The sequence below is a fragment of the Chiloscyllium plagiosum genome, unplaced genomic scaffold (genome assembly GCF_037043375.1).
Source record: "Chiloscyllium plagiosum isolate Xiang-an unplaced genomic scaffold, Cpla_swu_hap1 HiC_scaffold_6, whole genome shotgun sequence".
Lineage (NCBI taxonomy): Eukaryota > Metazoa > Chordata > Chondrichthyes > Orectolobiformes > Hemiscylliidae > Chiloscyllium > Chiloscyllium plagiosum.
The window spans coordinates 127,245,570-127,267,388 of NW_028270144.1; the positions used below are offsets into that span (position 1 = coordinate 127,245,570).

The following is a 21,819-nucleotide window of genomic DNA, read 5'->3' on the forward strand; positions in this document are numbered from 1 at the left end:
TTGTGTGTATGAGAGTTTGTGTGTGTGTCTGAGAATGTGAGAAAGAGAATGTATGAGTGAGAGTGTGTGTGTATGTGTGAGAGAAAAAGTGTATGTGTGAATGTCAGAGAGAGTGTATGTGTGTGAGAGAGAGAGAGAGTGTGTGCGCGACAGAGAGTATATGTGTGTGTGTGTGTGAATGTGAGCGAGAGAGAGAGAGTGTGTGTGTGAGAGAGAGAGACACACACACTGAGAGAGAGACAGAGAAAGAGACCCTTTACACATGATGATCTCAATTAACGTTAGCTAATCCTTAATCAATGTCAGTACAGTCCAACCTATTCCATGTACTTTATTTTTATGAACTAACCTCTTCAGGGGATTTTATCAAAAGACTTCTGAATACCCATTGACAACCCTTCAGCAGTAAGGTGGGGTTGTTGGAAAAGCACAAAGTTACTGTCAGATTGGTATTGCCGTGGTTTAGACAATAGACAATAGGTGCAGGAGTAGGCCATTCTGCCCTTTGAGCCTGCACCACCATTCAATATAATCATGGCTGATCATCCTTAATCAGTATCCTGTTCCTCCCTTATCTCCATAACCCTTGATTCCACTATCCTTGAGAGCTCTATCCAACTCTTTCTTAAATGAATCCAGAGACTGGGCCTCCACTGCCCTCTGGGGCAGAGCATTCCACACAGCAACCACTCTCTGGGTGAAGAAGTTTCTCCTCATCTCAGTCCTAAATGGCCTACCCCGTATTTTTAAGCTGTGTCCTCTGGTTCGGCACTCACCCATCCTGCCTCCAGAGTGTCCAATCCTTTAATAATCTTATACGTTTCAATCAGATCCCCTCTCAGTCTTCTAAACTCAAGGGTATACAAGCCCAGTCGCTCCAATCTTTCAACATAAGATAGTCCTGCCATTCCAGGAATTGACCTCGTGAACCTACGCTGCACTCCCTCAATAGCCAGAATGTCTTTCCTCAAATTTGGAGACCAGAACTGCACACAATATTCCAGGTGCGGTCTCACCAGGGCCCTGTACAGCTGCAGAAGCACCTCTTTGCTTCTATACTCAATTCCTCGTGTTATGAAGGCCAGCATGCTATTAGCCTTCTTCACTACCTGCTGTACCTGCATGCTTGCCTTCATTGACTGGTGTACAAGAACACCCAGATCTCTCTGTCCTGCCCCTTTACCTAAATTGATTCCATTTCGGTAGCAATCTGCCTTCCTGTTCTTGCCACCAAAGTGGACATTTATCCACATTAAACTGCATCTGCCATGCATCTGCCCACTCACCTAACTTGTCCAGGTCACCCTATAATCTCCTAACATCCTCCTCACATTTCACCCTGCCACCCAGCTTAGTATCATCAGCAAATTTGCTAATGTTGCTATTAATACCATCTTCTATATCATTAATATATATTGTAAAAAGCTGCGGTCCCAGCACTGATCCCGCAGTACCCCACTGGTCACCGCCTGCCATTCCGAAATTGAGCCGTTTATCACTACTCTTTGTTTCCTATCAGCCAACCAACTTTCAATCCAAGTTAATACTTTGCCCCCAATACCATGCGCCCTAATTTTGCTCACTAACCTCCTATGTGGGACTTTATCAAAAGCTTTCTGAAAGTCCAGGTATACTACATACACTGGATCTCCCTTGTCCATCGTCAGAGTTACATCCTCAAAAAATTCCAGAAGATTAGTCAAGCATGACTTCCCCTTCATAAATCCATGCTGACTCTGAACTATCCTGTTACTACTATCCAGATGTATCGTAATTTCATCCTTTATAATAGACTCCAGCATCTTTCCCACCACTGAGGTCAGACTAACTGGTCTATAATTTCCTGCTTTCTCTCTCCCACCTTTCTTAAAAAGTGGTACAACATTAGCCACCCTCCAATCCGCAGGAACCGATTCCCGAATCTATCAAACTCTGGAAAATAATCACCAACGCATCCACGATTTCTCGAGCCACCTCCTTCAGTAGATGTAGACCATCAGGCCCCGGGGACTTATCAACCTTCAGACCTAACAGTCTCTCCAATACCAATTCCTGGCAAATATAAATTCCCTTCAGTTCAGGTCCTTCAGCCACTGTTACCTCAGGGAGATTGCTTGTGTCTTCCCCAGTGAACACAGATCTGAAGTACCCATTCAATTCTTCTGCCATTTCTTTGTTCCCCGTAATATATTCCCCTGTTTCTGTCTTCAAGGGCCCAATTTTAGTCTTAACCATGTTTTTGCCTTTCACATACCTAAAAAAACTTTTACTATCCTCCTTTATATTATGGTTTGTATGTATGGTATGGTATGTATGTATGGTATGTTATGTATGGTGTATATTGTGCATGGTTGGTACGTATGGTATGGTATGTATGGCATGGTATGTATGGTGTTGTATGTATGGTGTGTATGGTATGGCGTGGTATGTATAGTATGGCATAAATGGTATGGTGTGGTATGTATGGTATGGTGTGAGCTTCTCCTTGTCGATTGTCAGAGAGTCATACAGCTGGACAGCATGGAAACAATCTTTTGAGAAACTGCAGCCTGTCTCTCCCAAAGAGTGACTGTAACGATACTCTGGCAGGATCCAGTTACAACTCCTTTTATTCACTCGACTACAGTGAGGTAGTCTCTCTCTCTCTCTCTCTCTCTCTCTCTGTGGTACAGGCTCCTGTCTTCATCAAGTCCAGAACATGATTGCTATTCCATTGTCACATCATCACTACCTTCTTCAATATAACTGCGAGACCAGTGGGATACAGGGACGGTGGGATAGAGGGAACATTGGGATCAGGGGTGATCGAAATATGCGGGACACTGGGCTCAGGAGTAGTAGCATGGTGGGATACAGGGAGGACTCAATATGTGGAACATTGCAGCATGGGGTACACTGTGATCTGTGGGGTATATTGGGATAAGAGTGGGGTGCAATTCCCAAAATGAAACAGATCGGGGTAAAATTGACACGAGCGTGAAGTCCCAAATCCTCCTCCCATTAATGGCTGACAAAGCTATAAAGTCTCCATTTCCCCACCCAACACCCACTCCCCCCCCCTCCTCCTCTCCCCCCACTCCTCCTGTACCGACACATTCCAGCTGATCCATAATCCATCCCGCCCTGCCCCGAACACTGTGGGCTCAGGCATTTACCTTTCGAGAGAAGTATTCATAGATGTTGCACCCCTCGGAATTCAAGATGGCAATGGCTTGTGCAAAGTGATGTCTCTGCGAGAGAGAAGGAGACAGTTAGAATCTGTTTGTGATATTGGCTTCACCTTTGCGTTCAGAGCCTGCACAGGATTCAACCATCATAATCCCGGTAACCTTGCTTCAACCCAGAACCCAACCAACAGCCCTACCCCATCCCCAACAAAACCCCTGACACCACCCTATTCACTACCATTCGCCCCCCCCCCCCCCCCCCGAGCACAGAACCTACCCACACCTGCCTCTGGTGCACTCTCCACTGGTGTTTCCCCAGTTACTCAAGGTTCCTTGTCAGCTGCAAGTCTACAGTGTGTTGCCTCAGAGTCAGAAGGTGGCAGATTCAAGTTCCACTCTAGAATGTTACTAGGACAACAAATGAGGGAGAACCAGTTGATGGAGTGTATTTTGTAAAGTCCATGTCTTTATACTTCAGAGCTTTTTGGAACTGTGGACTGAACTGTTTTAAGGACAAAGCTCAGCTGTATGTTTCGAAGGAAGGAGTTTGATCCTGTTGCTGAACCCTGTGGGTGTGGTTTTGGGCTCCAGCAACACGCAGATGAACTGGAGCCGAGGACTGTTTATAAGTGAAGCTGATTGGCTCATCATCTGGGGACCAATAACTAATGACAGTTTCCCTGCCTGCCAACAACTATGTGATTGGTTGTCAGGGAGCTGAACAACTTGGGGATGTTGAAGCTGTCAGACCAGGAGAGAAATACACAAGTCTGCCCCAGCAAAAAACATACGAATGTAAGAACTAGGAGCAGGGGTAGGCCATCACATCCCAGCACCACCATTCAGTAAGGTCATGGCTGATCCTCTTGTGGACTCAGCTCCACTTACCCACCCCAATCACCATATCCCTCAATTCCTTTACTGTTCAAAAATCTATCCATCTTTGCTTTAAAAACATTCAATGAGGAAGCCTCAACTGCTTCACTGGGCAGGGAATTCCTCAGATTCACAACCCTCTGGATGAAGAGGTTCCTCTTTAACTCCGTCTGAAATCTGCTTCCCTTTATTTTGAGGCTGTGCCCCCTACTTCTAGTTTCACCTCCCAGTGGAAACAGCCTCCCTGCTTCTGTCTTATCTATTCCCTTCATCATTTATATGTTTCTATAAGGTCCCCCCTCATTCTCTAAATTCCAATTAGTATAGATTAGATTAGATTACATTACAGTGTGGAAACAGGCCCTTCGGCCCAACAAGTCCACACCGACCCGCCGAAGCGCAACCCACCCATACCCCTACATTTACCCCTTACCTAACACTACGGGCAATTTAGCATGGCCAATTCACCTGACCTGCACATCTTTGGACTGTGGGAGGAAACCGGAGCACCCGGAGGAAACCCACGCAGACACGGAGAGAACGTGCAAACTCCACACAGTCAGTCGCCTGAGGCGGGAATTGAACCCGGGTCTCAGGCGCTGTGAGGCAGCAGTGCTAACCACTGTGCCACCGTGCCGCCCAATCTACTCAGTTTCTCCTCATAAGCGAACCCCCTCAACTCTGGAACCAACCGAGTGAACCTCCTCTGCACCCCCTCCAGTGCCAGTCCATCCTTTCCCAAGTAAGGAGACCAAATCTGCACACAGTACTCCCGGTGTGGCCTCATCAGCACCTTGTACAGCTGCAACATAACCTCCCTGCTTTTAATCCCTTTAGTAATGAAGGGCAAGCTTCTATTTGTCTTTTTAATTACCTGTTGCATCTGCAGACCAACATGCTGTGATTCCTGGGCAGAGACTCTCTCTCTCTCTCTATTAGTTCTCCACATTGAACCACTTTAAAGGAAACCCATTTATCTTTTCTTCAGTAGATGGTGCAAGTTGTGACAGTGAATTGGATATTCATCAGTAAATCAGCCACCCTCTGCCTCCCATGAACAAGCATTTGGAAAAGGAAGCTTGAGGAAAAACCTTTGGAAAACCTGCAAGAAACCCTGCCCTTTAGGAATGGATAATAAAATGATGACCAGTCGCTGGTGCACATGTTCCTTTAAAACAAAACCAGCAAGGACTAACCCAACAGATTTGGTGAACAGAATGCGGAATTGTTTCCTCAGGTTTTCCTCCACCCATGTGCTGCTTCTTCCCTGGTTATGTTGTGTCTATGTGTGCGTGTGTCTGCCAGTCGGTTTATTTCTGTGAGAGTGTGCACATTTATGTGTACGTCTGTGTTGTATTTTTGTGAACATGTGAGACTGTGTGTGCTCGTGTGTGTTTGTCTGAGTGTGTGCTTGTAAGTGTGTGTGGGAGTGCCTGTGTGTGTGAGACAGAGTGGGAGTGTGTGAGACTGTGTGTGGGGTGTGTGTGTGAGTGTGTGAGTATGTGTGTCTGTGTGAATGTGAATGTGAGTGAGAGTGTGAATATGTGTGTGTGTGAGAAAGTGTGTGTGTGAATGTGTGTGTGTGAATGTATATGTGTGTTTGTGCATGCATGGCATGTGTGTGTGCACGTGTGACGTGCGTGTGCATGTGCGTGCATGAGGGGAAGTTTATAAGTGGTGTTGGGGTATAATTTGTAGAGTTTACCTAATTTAATTTAATGTTTTACCTGCAGCCAGACTCTAATGACCCTGCAGTAAATAGTGATTCCTGTAAAGTATAGAAATATGGTCTGTGCTTTTTCATCACCTCCTGACATCACCTCCTGTTTAAACATTAATGAGTTTGGAGATTTTATGCATTTCTTTTAAAAGCTTTAACTTTTGTATCAACCTTGGGAACAGTGGGACTTAATTTCCAGCACCCTCTCCCAGTGAGTGATGACGATCTGGATTTTCAGACGCTTTTGATAAAGCCCCATAGAAGAAGCTAGCGGGCAAGACTGAAGCATATGGGACTGGTGATCATATACTGACGTGGATTCGGATGTTAGCAGGCAGGAGACAGAGTGTGGGAATAAACGGGTTATTCTGAGAGTGGACGGGTCAGTGCTTGGACCCCCAAGTATTCACAATTTGGCTGAGGGAATCGAGTGTAATATTTCCACACTTGCTGACAACTAAAAGATCAGGTGGGGGGTGTGAGTGGTGAGGGGGATGTAAAGAGGCTTCTTGGTGATTTAGACAAGTTGAGTGAGTGGGCTAATGCATGGGAGACACAGCAAGATGTGAATAAATGTGAAATTGTCCACTTTGGTTGCATTAACAGCACGGAAGATTTTTACTTAAATGGCAATGGATTGGGAAACATTGATGTAAAAAGAGATCTGAGTGTCCTTGTACCCCAGTCACTCATAGAATCATACAGTAATGAAGAGGCCCTTCAGCCCATTAAGTCTGTACTGTCATAAATATGCTACTACCTACATTGGTCCCACTTTCCCGCTGTAAATCGATAGCTTTGACTGATTTAATGTTTCAAATGTTCAATTAAACCTGAGTCAAGATCAGAGTGGTGCTGGAAAAGCTCAGCCGATCATGCAGCATCCAAGGAGCAGGAGAATCGACGTTTCGGGCAAAAGCCCTTCATCAGGGATTTCTGATGAAGGGCTTTTTGCCCGAAATGTCGATTTTCCTGGTCCTTGGATGCTGCCTGACCGGCTGAGCTTTTCCAGCACCACTCTGATCTCCACCATCTGCAGTCCTCACGTTCGCTCAATTAACCCTGTCAGGGCAGGACAGAAATAAACAGGTCTTCAGCAGCAAAAGACTCTTGCTCTCTCTTAGTTCTCTGCAGTAAGCCACTTTAAACCTGAACAAAACCAGCATTATCTGTTCTTCAGCAACTTTTAAAAACATTGTGAGGGGTCCAACCTCAACTCCCCTCCCAGGCTGTGCATTCCACATCCCCACCACCCTCTGAGCGAAAAAGGTTTCCCTCAAGTTCCCTCCCTCTCACAACCACCACCCTCCCCAACTGTGAGGATAGCGTCAGCTGCCTGTCTCGATAACGTGTGGCCAGACATAGCCGCAGGATGGAGGGTAATTCTAACTGAAGAGGTGTTGGGTTCCCCGGTCAGGGGCAATCCTTTAACTGGCTCAGTTTAGCGAGAATTCAGTTGGAGCCGTTTGGAATTTGATCAATAGCTGTTCCTCTGAGTAGACTCAGCTGTGCTAGCGTGTGTCAGAACCAAGTGGAAAGAAAATGCCAAGGATGCTGGAAATCTGAAATAGAAACAGAAAGGGGGGTGGGGAAGTTTCTGTGAAGAGTGAAGCAGAGTTTACACTTTGGGTCAGGTCTGAATCTTGTTCAGAGGTGAAAGGGACTGGAAAACGATGTTCTTTTTACACTGTAGATAGATTTGGGGAGGAGCAAGTGGAACAGGTTGTGTAGGGGCCCAGAGCAAAAGGCAAAGGAGGTGATAATGTTAGTGGAGGAGAGATACATAAATGAAAAATAGGTGTTAATGGTAGATGTTAATAATGGAAGATAGGTCAACTCTGTTCAGAGCACATTCACACGAACAAGATACTGGGAGGTGGGTGGGATGCATTTCTGCACAGCAAGCTCCCACAGACAGCAAAGTGATAACAACAGGATAATCTGCTCCATATTCCATGGTGTGTCACTCCAGCTTCATCTCAAGGTTTTGGGGTCATCCCTAACTCCAGGGCTCGAGACCCAAAACCAAGAGGGGGGGTGAGACTGGGGAACCGCTGCTGTGTTGGACAGGCCTGGTTTTCACTGACTGTGACAGCACCATTCATCATTTGAAGTTTGGAATCTTGTGCAGTGATTGGTCTATTCCTGGGATCAACGAGATCTAATCGGCCTTACATAGTCTGTTAACGTGGGTATGCCCTTCGTTGTGACCAGAGGTAAAGATGAAATGAAGTCACATACCTCCATGACTGATCCTTCAGAACTGTACAGTGCAGCCAACACAGACTTCTGTAAATACAAGACAAGTTTCATGTCATTACAAAGGGTTCATCTCTTCCATGTAGTAAGGGGTTTCAGGAGCCGAATAATCACCCTCATTAACACTTAAGACTAAAGGACACAGGAGGTAGGCCATTCAGCCCATCCAGTCTGCTCTGCAATGAGATCGTGGCTCAACACCCCTTCCCTTCCTTTTCCCCATCACCCTCAATTCCCTTAAGAGTCTTGTCTATCTCAGCCTCGAATATACTGAATGACCCAGCCCTCTGTGAAACTTCAAGAAATGCATTTGTATAGCAACTTTCATATCAATGCATTAGAGGCAGTTCGGGGTCAGTTCACGTGACTGACAGCTGGGAGAAGGGTTATCTTATGCAGAAAGCTTGGGCTTATAGCCATTGGGAAAGTGGAGAAGTCACCACTGTCCTGTCGGACCACAGACTGTTCTCTCTCATTATAGAGAGAGGCTACTGGTGAAGGTTTAACCTGAGGGTCACCAAGACTCAGGTGAGGGGAGAGATTGAGAAGAGATTGAGTTCATCACAGTAACCACAGCCAGTGCAGGAATTGAACCCACTCTGTTGGTATCACACTGTATTACAAACCAGCCATCCAGCCCACTGAGCTAACCAACCCCAGAAAAGAATACAAGGTAATCCTTCTGAAGCATTTAAGATTCTGAGGAAATGGTGGGGGAGTCCAGAACTAGAAGGGCATAGGTTTAGGGTGAGAGGGGAAAGATATAAAAGAGACATAAGGACAACTTTTTCACGCAGAGGGTGGTACGTGTATGGAATGAGCTGCGAGAGGAAGTGGCGGAGGCTGGTTCAATTGCAACATTTAAGAGGCATTTGGATGGGTATATGAATAGGAAGGGTTTGGAGGGATATGGGCCGGGTGCTGGCAGGTGGGACTAGATTGGGTTGGGATATCTGGTCGGCATGGACGGGTTGGACCGAAGGGTCTGTTTCCGTGCTGTATAACTCTATACTCTATGTGGCAGGATAAATGCTGAGAGGATGTTTCTCGTTTCAACAAACGGGGGACACAGTTTAAAAACAGGCAACGTCCCTTTGAAGATGGTGATGAGGAGAATTTCCGTCCTCTCAGGCAGGGTATTGTTTCTGAGGAACTCGCTTGCTCAGAGAGCGGTGGGGGCGGGGCTGTTGAATATTTTTAAGGTGGAGAGAAATGGATTCTCCTGAGCTGAGGGAGTCGAAGGGTTACTATGGTTTGACAGGAGTAAGGAGTTGCAGACATATTCGGTTCTGCTGTGATCCTACCGAATGGTGGGGCAGCATAGTGGGGCCGAATGGTCTTCTCCTGATTCCCATGCTCAGGGATCACTGGACATCTCAGAGTGCTTCACAGCCAATGAAGTCCTTTGTTGTAATGTGTCACTACTGTTGTACTGTGGGATAGGGGACAGCCTATCTGCGCACAGCAAGCTCCCACAGCCAGCCATGTGATAGCAAGCAGAGAATCTTCTTCATGTTCCACAGTGCAGACCCTCACCGCATCACGGGATTCTGAGGCCAAGTCCCAATCCAGGGTCAGAGCCCCAAACCCAAGGCCGGTGCTCCAGTGCAGGACTCAGGGAGTGCTGCTCTGTTGGAGGTGCCATCTTTAGTATGGGGTCCTTCTCCATTGGACCATGGCACAGTTTTGGAGGCCTCCTTAGTGATCTGGCCAATCGCTATCTCTCAATCAACATCACAAGGAAACAGATGATCCAGTCACTATCCCATTGCTGCTTGTGGGATCCTGCTGTACATCGATTAGCTCCTCTGCAAGTTGGGATATCTGGTCAGCAGGGACATGTTGGACCGAAGGGTCTGTTTCCGTGCTATATGACCAATCCCTCACCCTGGGTTGGGATTTGAACCCAGGTGCCCGGTGTCAGAATTAAAAGCCCAGGGACAACACAGCCAGGCCACTGCCACTGCTGAGTGCTTAAGGGCTTCATTGGCCACAAGCTGCTCAGTGGCGCCTGGTGTTCAAGGAGGTTGCTACAGAAACCGACTGACGTATTCAAGCTGCTTCCAGGCCTGACTGAAGTTGGAGGGAGCCGCGTACAGGCTATGGAGCTGTTGGGGTTACGCGGTACTGCCCACCTGTGGCAGTTCAGGTACATGACAGCAATCCTCCGCCCTCTCCCCTGCACAGCCCCCAGGGCCCAGCACTCACCGATGCCACCTGGAACGAGTTTGTGGTCCCTCGATGGTCGAGGTCATGACACATACATGACACAAACAAAGCCAAAATCTCCATGTCCCTACCAATCCAAACAAGGAAGAAAAACACATGTCAGTCCCATCGTGTGGAATCAGGTCCTCCCCAGAGTGAGCAAACTGTAGTGTCAGAGAGGGGGGTTGTTAGCTCTGTCCACATTTTACACCATCAGCTTGACAGGTTTTCCAGGAGAAAGCAACCTTTTTCAATCCCGACTTCCAGAATCCCAACAATTAAATCCCATCCCATTCATTCCCACTGAGTATATTCCCAATAAACCCAACACCTTCCCATTTATTTCCATTATAGAGATTGCAAACCCTTTCATATTCACTCCCGCTGAATCCTAAGGGATCAAACCCTTTCCCAATCCCTCCCACTCAACCCCAATGGAACAAACCCTTTCCCAATCCCTCCCACTCAATCCCAATGGAACAAACCCTTTCCCAATCCCTCCCACTCAATCCCAATGGAACAAACCCTTTCCAAATCATTCCCATTCAATCTCACTGGATCAAGCCCGTTCCCAATCACTCCCATTCAATCCCAACTGAACAAACGCTTCCCGAGTCACTCCAACTGAATCCCACTGGAAAACACCCTTTACCATTCATTCCCATTTAATCCAACAGAGGGAACAATTCCTATTCACTAATCCCACTGGGAAAAGCTGAGACTCAATGATCCAATCGTTTACAATAATTGCTGCAGCACGGAATCCCAATGGACCTTACACACTCCAATGTATAAAATCCTAATCTCTTCCTGTTGATTCATAATCCACAGAATTTCAGAGACTCTATGCCATTCCCCTTCTTCCTCATTTCTCATTGTGAAATTTCTATGGAACCTTAATTTCTCTCTCTCTCTCTCTCTCTCCCTCCTCCGACTCTCTCTCTCTCTCTCTCTCTCCATCCAGTTTATTTATCTGTCTCATCACTTGCTCTTCCCCAGGGTGGTGACAGGACTCGAATGAAAGGACAGAGAGCTGATGCTTCAGCTGCACCACGCTCTGTTCAGAACACTCCAGGAGTCAGTGAGTTCACTTCTGGACTCTGCACCTCATGAAGGAGACACTAGTCTTGGAGAGCGAACCGCACAGATCAGCTACAATGATCCCAGGAGAGCAATGAGTAAATTATAAGGGCTGGAATACACAAATTACAGGTACAATTTGTGTAAACACATGGGCTCCTGGTGACTGACTGTCTGAGGCTGAACCACTGGGGGGAGCCAGAGACCACTTGCTGATCCATCCCGAATCCCTCACCCTCATCCTGCTCCCTCCAACACTCACAACGTCCCTCCTTCCTCTTTCTGTCTTTCTCCTTCACTCGCTTCCTACCTCTCCTCCAGGTTCCCTCCTTTTCTTTTCACCTGCAGCTTGGCACACCCTCGAACTCCACCTCCCACCCTCGAACTCCTCCTCCCACCCTCGATCTCCTCCTCCCACCCTCGATCTCCTCCTCCCACCCTCGATCTCCCCTTCTCCCAACATGGATGTCCCTCCCTCTCTCCTCCTCCCTCCCTCACGACTCTGTCAGGTTGCTTGATCTTTTGTAACTTGCCACATCTTCCCCCTCCCCTTCCCTCCATCCCCATCGCCCTCCCTCCATCCCCCTCCCCTTCCCTCCATCCCCTCACCCTCCCTCCATCCCCCTCCCCTTCCCTCCATCCCCATCGCCCTCCCTCCATCCCCCTCCCCTTCCCTCCATCCCCTCACCCTCTCTCCATCCCCCTCCCTTTCCCTCCATCCCCTCACCCTCCCTCCATCCCCCTCCCTTTCCCTCCATCCCCATCGCCCTCCCTCCATCCCCCTCCTTTTCCCTCCATCCCCTCACCCTCCCTCCATCCCCCTCCCTTTCCCTCCATCCCCTCACCCTCCCTCCATCCCCCTCCCCTTCCCTCCATCCCCTCACCCTCTCTCCATCCCCCTCCCTTTCCCTCCATCCCCTCACCCTCCCTCCATCCCCCTCCCTTTCCCTCCATCCCCATCGCCCTCCCTCCATCCCCCTCCCTTTCCCTCCATCCCCATCGCCCTCCCTCCATCCCCCTCCCTTCCCCTCCATCCCCTCGCCCTCTCTCCATCCCCCTCCCTTTCCTTCCATCCCACTCGCCCTCCCTCCATCCCACCCGCACTTCCTCCATCCCCCTCCCTTTCCCTCCCTCCCGCTCCCCTTCCCTCCATCCCCCTCGCCTTCCCTCCATCCCCCTCGCCATCCCTCCATCCCCCTCCCATTCCCTCCATCCCCCTTCGCCCACCCTCCATCTCCCTCGTCTTCCCTCCATTCCCCTCGCCCTCCCTCCATTCCCCTCACTTTCCCTCCCTCCCCCTCCCCTTTCCCTCCATCCCCCTCGCCCTCCCTCTGTGCCCCTCGCCTTCCCTCCATTCCCCTCACCCTCCCTCACTATCTCTCCCACCCCCTCTTATTCCGCGTTCCCTCCAGGCTCCCAGGTCAGCTTTCTTCCCCTCCCTCCGTCCCCTCGGCCTCCCCCTGCCCCTGGGGCTGACCCCTCACCTCCCCCCCACCTACCCTGTGACCCCCCCCCGCCCTGTACTCACTGGAGGTAGTCAGGCAGCGATAGGTTTTTGAAGAGGAGGTAACAGAAGTGAGTGACAGAGAAGGCGTGCATCCAGTTGTGGTAGGGCAGGTCCCTGTAGCCACGCCGAACCATCATACAGAACCTGGGGAGACACAATCAGGCAGCGCCCTCGGAATCACAACTGCCTTTCCAGAACGTTCCCCCCCCCCCGAGCAAGGACCACCCTCCAGCCCAGCCCCAACCCCTCGAGTCACCCCTGGGGCTGGAGATGAGGGAGGGGTTTCGGAATGCTGGGTGGGGGAGTTGGTGGGACATTGATTGCTTCGCAGGAAGGTGAATGCTAGAAGCAGGCCATTCGGTCTATCGAGCCTGGTGTGTCCTGCGGCTGACCCACTTCCCCTGCCTTCCCACCCGCTGCTGATACCCTGTACCCCCACCCCCCCCGGCCCCCCCCCCCCCCCCTGTACCCCCACCCCCCCCGGCCCCCCCCCCCCCCCCCCCACAACGACCTACCTCTGTCCTGAGCAATATTCAAAGACCCTCCTTTGCAGGAAGGACGGTTCAAACACTCGGAAACTTTCTCCGGGTCTCTGTCCCAATTGGGCGACACCTTCTTTTCAAACACAGAAGGGGGCCATTCAGCCCACCAGGTCTGTGCTGGCCCTTTGATAAACATGCAGCATTTCAACCACCCTCCCATCTTCCACGGCAGAGCGGAGTGAATTGGGCCCCATCTCCCCAGGTCCCGTTCCCGTTTGGTGAGGAATTACAGTCCACCTCCCTCGCTGGTAGGGAAGAGGAGGCAGGGCCTCACTCACACCGAGGGGAATCACTGCCGATCCCCTCGCGCCGCACGGTTGAGGTGCTCAGTCAGTACAGCCCCACGGGGACAGCTCACCAAAGCTGGAATCCCCGAGAGTCTGGCCTCAGTCAGCTCCATCAGCCTCCCAGCAGCATCCTCACCACACCTCACTACCCCACTCCTCACACCTCACTACCCCACTCCTCACACCTCACTACCCCACTCACCACACCTCACTGTCCTCCCTCCACACACCTCACTACCCCACACCACACACCTCACTATCCCCACTCCACACACCTCACTATCCCCACTCCACACACCTCACTACCCCACTCCACACACCTCACTATCCAAACTCCACACACCTCACTATCCAAACTCCACACACCTCACTATCCTCACACCACACACCTCACTATCCCCACTCCACACACCTCACTACCCCACTCCACACACCTCACTACCCCACTCACCACACCTCACTACCCCACACCACACACCTCACTACCCCACTCACCACACCTCACTACCCCACACCACACACCTCACTACCCCACTCACCACACCTCACTACCCCACACCACACACCTCACTATCCCCACTCCACACACCTCACTGTCCTCCCTCCACACACCTCACTACCCCACTCCACACACCTCACTATCCCCACACCACACACCTCACTACCCCACTCCACACACCTCACTATCCAAACTCCACACACCTCACTACCCCACACCACACACCTCACTACCCCACTCCACACACCTCACTACCCCACTCCACACACCTCACTAACCTCACACCACACACCTCACTACCCCACTCCACACACCTCACTACCCCACTCCACACACCTCACTACCCCACTCCACACACCTCACTACCCCACTCCACACACCTCACTATCCTCACACCACACACCTCACTACCCCACTCCACACACCTCACTATCCTCCCTCACCACACCTCACTATCCCCCCTCCACACACCTCACTACCCCACTCCACACACCTCACTATCCTCACACCACACACCTCACTATCCTCCCTCCACACACCTCACTACCCCACTCCACACACCTCACTACCTCACTCCACACACCTCACTATCCTCCCTCCACACACCTCACTACCCCACTCCACACACCTCACTATCCAAACTCCACACACCTCACTACCCCACACCACACACCTCACTACCCCACTCACCCACACCTCACTACCCCACTCCACACACCTCACTACCCCACTCCACACACCTCACTACCCCACTCCACACACCTCACTACCCCACTCACCCACACCTCACTGTCCTCCCTCCACACACCTCACTACCCCACACCACACACCTCACTACCCCACTCACCACACCTCACTACCCCACTCCACACACCTCACTACCCCACACCACACACCTCACTATCCAAACTCCACACACCTCACTACCCCACACCACACACCTCACTACCCCACTCACCCACACCTCACTACCCCACTCCACACACCTCACTACCCCACTCCACACACCTCACTACCCCACTCCACACACCTCACTACCCCACTCACCCACACCTCACTGTCCTCCCTCCACACACCTCACTACCCCACTCCACACACCTCACTACCCCACTCACCACACCTCACTACCCCACTCACCACACCTCACTACCCCACTCCACACACCTCACTACCCCACTCCACACACCTCACTACCCCACTCACCACACCTCACTACCCCACTCCACACACCTCACTACCCCACTCCACACACCTCACTACCCCACTCACCACACCTCACTACCCCACTCCACACACCTCACTACCCCACACCACACACCTCACTATCCCCACTCCACACACCTCACAACCCCACTCCACACACCTCACTACCCCACTCCACACACCTCACTACCCCACTCCACACACCTCACTACCCCACTCCACACACCTCACTACCCCACTCCACACACCTCACTAACCTCACACCACACACCTCACTACCCCACTCCACACACCTCACTACCCCACTCCACACACCTCACTACCCCACTCCACACACCTCACTACCCCACTCCACACACCTCACTATCCTCACACCACACACCTCACTACCCCACTCCACACACCTCACTATCCTCCCTCACCACACCTCACTATCCCCCCTCCACACACCTCACTACCCCACTCCACACACCTCACTATCCTCACACCACACACCTCACTATCCTCCCTCCACACACCTCACTACCCCACTCCACACACCTCACTACCTCACTCCACACACCTCACTATCCTCCCTCCACACACCTCACTACCCCACTCCACATACCTCACTGTCCTCCCTCCACACACCTCACTATCCTCCCTCACCACACCTCACTATCCTCACACCACACACCTCACTATCCCCACTCCACACACCTCACTATCCTCCCTCATCACACCTCACTTTCCCCACTCCACACACCTCACTATCCTCCCTCCACACACCTCACTATCCCCACTCCACACACCTCACTATCCCCCCTCACCACACCTCACTTTCCCCACTCCACACACCTCACTATCCCAACTCCACACAACTCACTGTCCTCCCTCCACACACCTCACTATCCTCCCTCCACACACCTCACTATCCTCCCTCCACACACCTCACTATCCTCCCTCCACACACCACACTATCCTCCCTCCACACACCTCACTATCCCCACTCCACACACCTCACTATCCTCCCTCCACACACCACACTATCCTCCCTCCACACACCTCACTATCCCCACTCCACACACCTCACAGTCCTCCCTCCACACCCCTCACTATCCTCCCTCCACACACCTCACTATCCTCCCTCCACACACCTCACTATCCCGACTCCACACACCTCACTATCCTCCCTCCACACACCTCACTATCCTCCCTCCACACCCCTCACTATCCTCCCTCCACACACCTCACTATCCTCCCTCCACAAACCTCACTATCCTCCCTCCACACACCTCACTATCCTCCCTCCACACACCTCACTGTCCTCCCTCCACACACCTCACTGTCCTCCCTCCATACACCTCACTATCCTCACACCACACACCTCACTATCCTCCCTCCACACACCTCACTATCCTCACACCACACACCTCACTATCCTCCCTCCACACACCTCAGTATCCTCCCTCCACACACCTCACTATCCCCACACCACACACCTCACTATCCTCCCTCCACACACCTCACTATCCTCCCTCCACACACCTCACTATCCTCACACCACACACCTCACTATCCTCCCTCCACACACCTCAGTATCCTCCCTCCACACACCTCACTATCCCCACACCACACACCTCACTATCCTCCCTCCACACACCTCACTATCCTCACACCACACACCTCACTATCCCCACACCACACACCTCACTATCCTCTCTCCACACACCTCACTATCCTCCCTCCACACACCTCACTATCCTCACACCACACGCCTCACAATCCTCCATCCACACAACTCACTATCCTCACACCACACACCTCACTATCCTCACTCCACACATCTCACTGTCCTCCCTTCACACACCTCACTAACCCCACTCCACACACCTCACTATCCCCACCCCACACACCTCACTATCCTCCCTCCACACACCTCACTATCATCCCTCCACACACCTCACTGTCCTCACAACACACACCTCACTGTCCTCCCTCCACACACCTCACTATCCTCCCTCCACACACCTCACTATCCTCACACCACACACCTCACTATCCTCACACCACAGACCTTACTATCCTCCCTCCACACACCTCACTATCCTCCCTCCACACACCTCACTATCCTCCCTCCACACACCTCACTATCCCACTCCACAAACCTCACTATCCTCCCTCCACACACCTCACTATCCTCACACCACACACCTCACTGTCCTCCCTCCACACACCTCACTAACCTCCCTCCACACACCTCACTATCCTCACACCACACACCTCACTATCCTCCCTCCACACACCTCACTATCCTCCCTCCACACACCTCACTATCCTCACAACACACACCTCACTATCCTCCCTCCACACACCTCACAATACTCACACCACAAACCTCACTATCCTCACACCACACACCTCACTATCCTCACAACACACACCTCACTATCCTCCCTCCACACACCTCACTATCCTCCCTCGACACACCTCACTATCCTCACACCACACACCTCACTATCCTCCCTCCACACACCTCACTATCCTCCCTCCACACACCTCACTATCCTCCCTCGACACACCTCACTATCCTCCCTCCACACACCTCACTGTCCTCACACCACACACCTCACTATCCTCCCTCCACACACCTCACTGTCCTCACACCACACACCTCACTATCCTCCCTTCACACACCTCACTATCCTCCCTCCACACACCTCACTATCCTCCCTCCACACACCTCACTATCCTGACACCACACACCTCACTATCCTCCCTCCACACACCTCACTATCCTCCCTCCACACACCTCACTATCCTCCCTCCACACACCTCACTATCCTCCCTCCACACACCTCACTATCCCCACACCACACACCTCACTGTCCTCCCTCCACACACCTCACTATCCTCCCTCCACACACCTCACTATCCTCCCTCCACACACATCACTATCCCCACGCCACACACCTCACTATCCTCCCTCCACACACCTCACTATCCTCATGCCACACACCTCACTATCCCCACACCACACACCTCACTATCCTCACACCACACACCTCACTATCCTCCCTCCACACACCTCACTATCCTCCCTCCACACACCTCACTATCCCCACTCCACACACCTCACTATCCTCCCTCCACACACCTCACTATCCTCACACCACACACCTCACTATCCTCCCTCCACACACCTCACTATCCTCACACCACACACCTCACTATCCTCTCTCCACACACCTCACTATCCCACTCGACACACCTCACTATCCCACTCCACAAACTTCACTATCCTCCCTCCACACACCTCACTATCCTCCCTCCACACACCTCACTATCCCCACACCACACACCTCACTATCCTCCCTCCGCACACCTCACTATCCCCACTCCACACACCTCACTATCCTCCCTCCACACACCTCACTATCCCACTCCACACACCTCACTATCCTCACACCACAAACCTCACTATCCTCACACCACACACCTCATTATCCTCCCTCCATACACCTCACTATCCTCCCTCCACACACCTCACTATCCTCGCTCCACACACCTCACTATCCTCACACCACACACCTCACTATCCTCCCTCCACACACCTCACTGTCCTCCCTCCACACACCTCACAATCCTCACACCACAAACCTCACTATCCTCACACCACACACCTCATTATCCTCCCTCCACACACCTCACTGTCCTCCCTCCACACACCTCACTATCTCCACCCCACACACCTCACTATCCTCCCTCCACACACCTCACTATCCTCACACCACACACCTCACTATCCTCCCTCCACACACCTCACTATCCTCCCTCCACACACCTCACAATCCTCACACCACACACCTCACTATCCTCACACCACACACCTCACTGTCCTCCCTCCACACACCTCACAATCCTCACACCACACACCTCACTATCCTCACACCACACACCTCACTGTCCTCCCTCCACACACCTCACAATCCTCACACCACACACCTCACTATCCTCACACCACACACCTCACTATCCTCCCTCCACACACCTCATTATCCTCCCTCCACACACCTCACTGTCCTCCCTCCACACACCTCACTATCCTCCCTCCACACACCTCACTATCCTCACACCACACACCTCACTATCCTCCCTCCACACACCTCACTATCATCCCTCCACACACCTCACTATCCTCACACCACACACCTCATTATCCTCCCTCCACACACCTCACTATCCTCCCTCCACACACCTCACTATCCCCACCCCACACACCTCATTATCCTTCCTCCACACACCTCACTGTCCTCCTTCCACACACCTCACTATCCTCCCTTCACACACCTCACTGTCCTCCCTCCACACACCTCACTATCCTCCCTCGACACACCTCACTATCCTCACACCACACACCTCACTATCCTCCCTCCACACACCTCACTATCCTCCCTCCACACACCTCACTATCCCCACTCCACAAACCTCACTACCCTCGCTCCACACACCTCACGATCCTCCCTCCACACACCTCACTATCCTCCCTCCACACACCTCACTATCCTCACACCACACACCTCACTGTCCTCCTTCCACACACCTCACTATCCTCCCACCACACACCTCACTATCCTCCCTCCACACACCTCACTATCCTCCCTCCACACACCTCACTATCCTCCCTCGACACACCTCACTATCCTCACACCACACACCTCACTATCCTCCCTCCACACACCTCACTATCCTCCCTCCACACACCTCACTATCCCCACTCCACACACCTCACTACCCTCGCTCCACACACCTCACGATCCCCCTTCCACACACCTCACTATCCTCACACCACACACCTCACTATCCTCCCTCCACGCACCTCACTGTCCTCCCTCCACACACCTCACTATCCTCCCTCCACACACCTCACTATCCCCACACCACACACCTCACTGTCCTCCCTCCACACACCTCACTACCCTCCCTCCACACACCTCACTATCCTCACACCACACACCTCACTATCCTCCCTCCACACACCTCACTATCCCCACACCACACACCTCACTATCCTCCCTCCACACACCTCACTATCCTCACACCACACACCTCACTATCCCCACACCACACACCTCACTATCCTCCCTCCACACACCTCACTATCCCCACACCACACACCTCACTGTCCTCCCTCCACACACCTCACTATCCCCACAGCACACACCTCACTATCCTCCCTCCACACACCTCACTATCCTCACACCACACACCTCACTATCCCCACACCACACACCTCACTATCCTCCCTCCACACATCTCACTATCCTCACACCACACACCTCACTATCCCCACACCACACACCTCACTATCCTCCCTCCACACACCTCACTATCCTCACACCACACACCTCACTGTCCTCCCTCCACACACCTCACTATCCTCACACCACACACCTCACTATCCCCACACCACACACCTCACTATCCTCCCTCCACACACCTCACTATCCTCACACCACACACCTCACTATCCTCCCTCCACACACCTCACTATCCCCACACCACACACCTCACTGTCCTCCCTCCACACACCTCACTACCCTCCCTCCACACACCTCACTATCCTCACACCACAGTCCTTACTATCCTTCCTCCACACACCTCACTATCCTCACACCACACACCTCACTATCCCCACACCACACACCTCACTATCCTCCCTCCACACACCTCATTGTCCTCACACCACACACCTCACTATCCCCACACCACACACCTCACTATCCTCCCTCCACACACCTCACTATCCTCACACCACACACCTCACTGTCCTCCCTCCACACACCTCACTATCCCCACACCACACACCTCACTATCCCCACACCACACACCTCACTATCCTCACACCACACACCTCACTATCCTCACACCACACACCTCACTATCCCCACACCACACACCTCACTATCCCCACACCACACACCTCACTATCCCCACACCACACACCTCACTATCCTCACACCACACACCTCACTATCCTCCCTCCACACACCTCACTATCCTCACACCACACACCTCACTGTCCTCCCTCCACACACCTCACTATCCCCACACCACACACCTCACTATCCCCACACCACACACCTCACTATCCTCACACCACACACCTCACTATCCTCACACCACACACCTCACTATCCTCACACCACACACCTCACTATCCTCACACCACACACCTCACTATCCCCACACCACACACCTCACTATCCTCCCTCCACACACCTCACTATCCTCACACCACACACCTCACTGTCCTCCCTCCACACACCTCACTATCCTCACACCACACACCTCACTATCCCCACACCACACACCTCACTATCCCCACACCACACACCTCACTATCCCCACACCACACACCTCACTATCCTCACACCACACACCTCACTATCCTCCCTCCACACACCTCATTGTCCTCACACCACACACCTC

General features: G+C 51.9%; 1 protein-coding gene across 4 annotated transcripts in view; it reads right to left on the reverse strand.

The window, feature by feature from the left end:
* pde2a (phosphodiesterase 2A) overlaps positions 1-21,819 on the reverse strand; it is a 541,714-nt gene that overhangs the window by 17,037 nt on the left and 502,858 nt on the right. For all 4 annotated transcript variants that reach the window (XM_087988442.1, XM_087988444.1, XM_087988443.1 and 1 more), the window contains 4 exons: positions 12,839-12,961; positions 10,231-10,318; positions 8,005-8,052; positions 3,156-3,230 (listed from right to left, as the gene is read on the reverse strand). In XM_087988442.1, the coding sequence (XP_087844568.1) occupies positions 3,156-3,230; positions 8,005-8,052; positions 10,231-10,318; positions 12,839-12,961 (334 nt within the window). The remainder of the gene's footprint in view (positions 1-3,155; positions 3,231-8,004; positions 8,053-10,230; positions 10,319-12,838; positions 12,962-21,819) is intronic.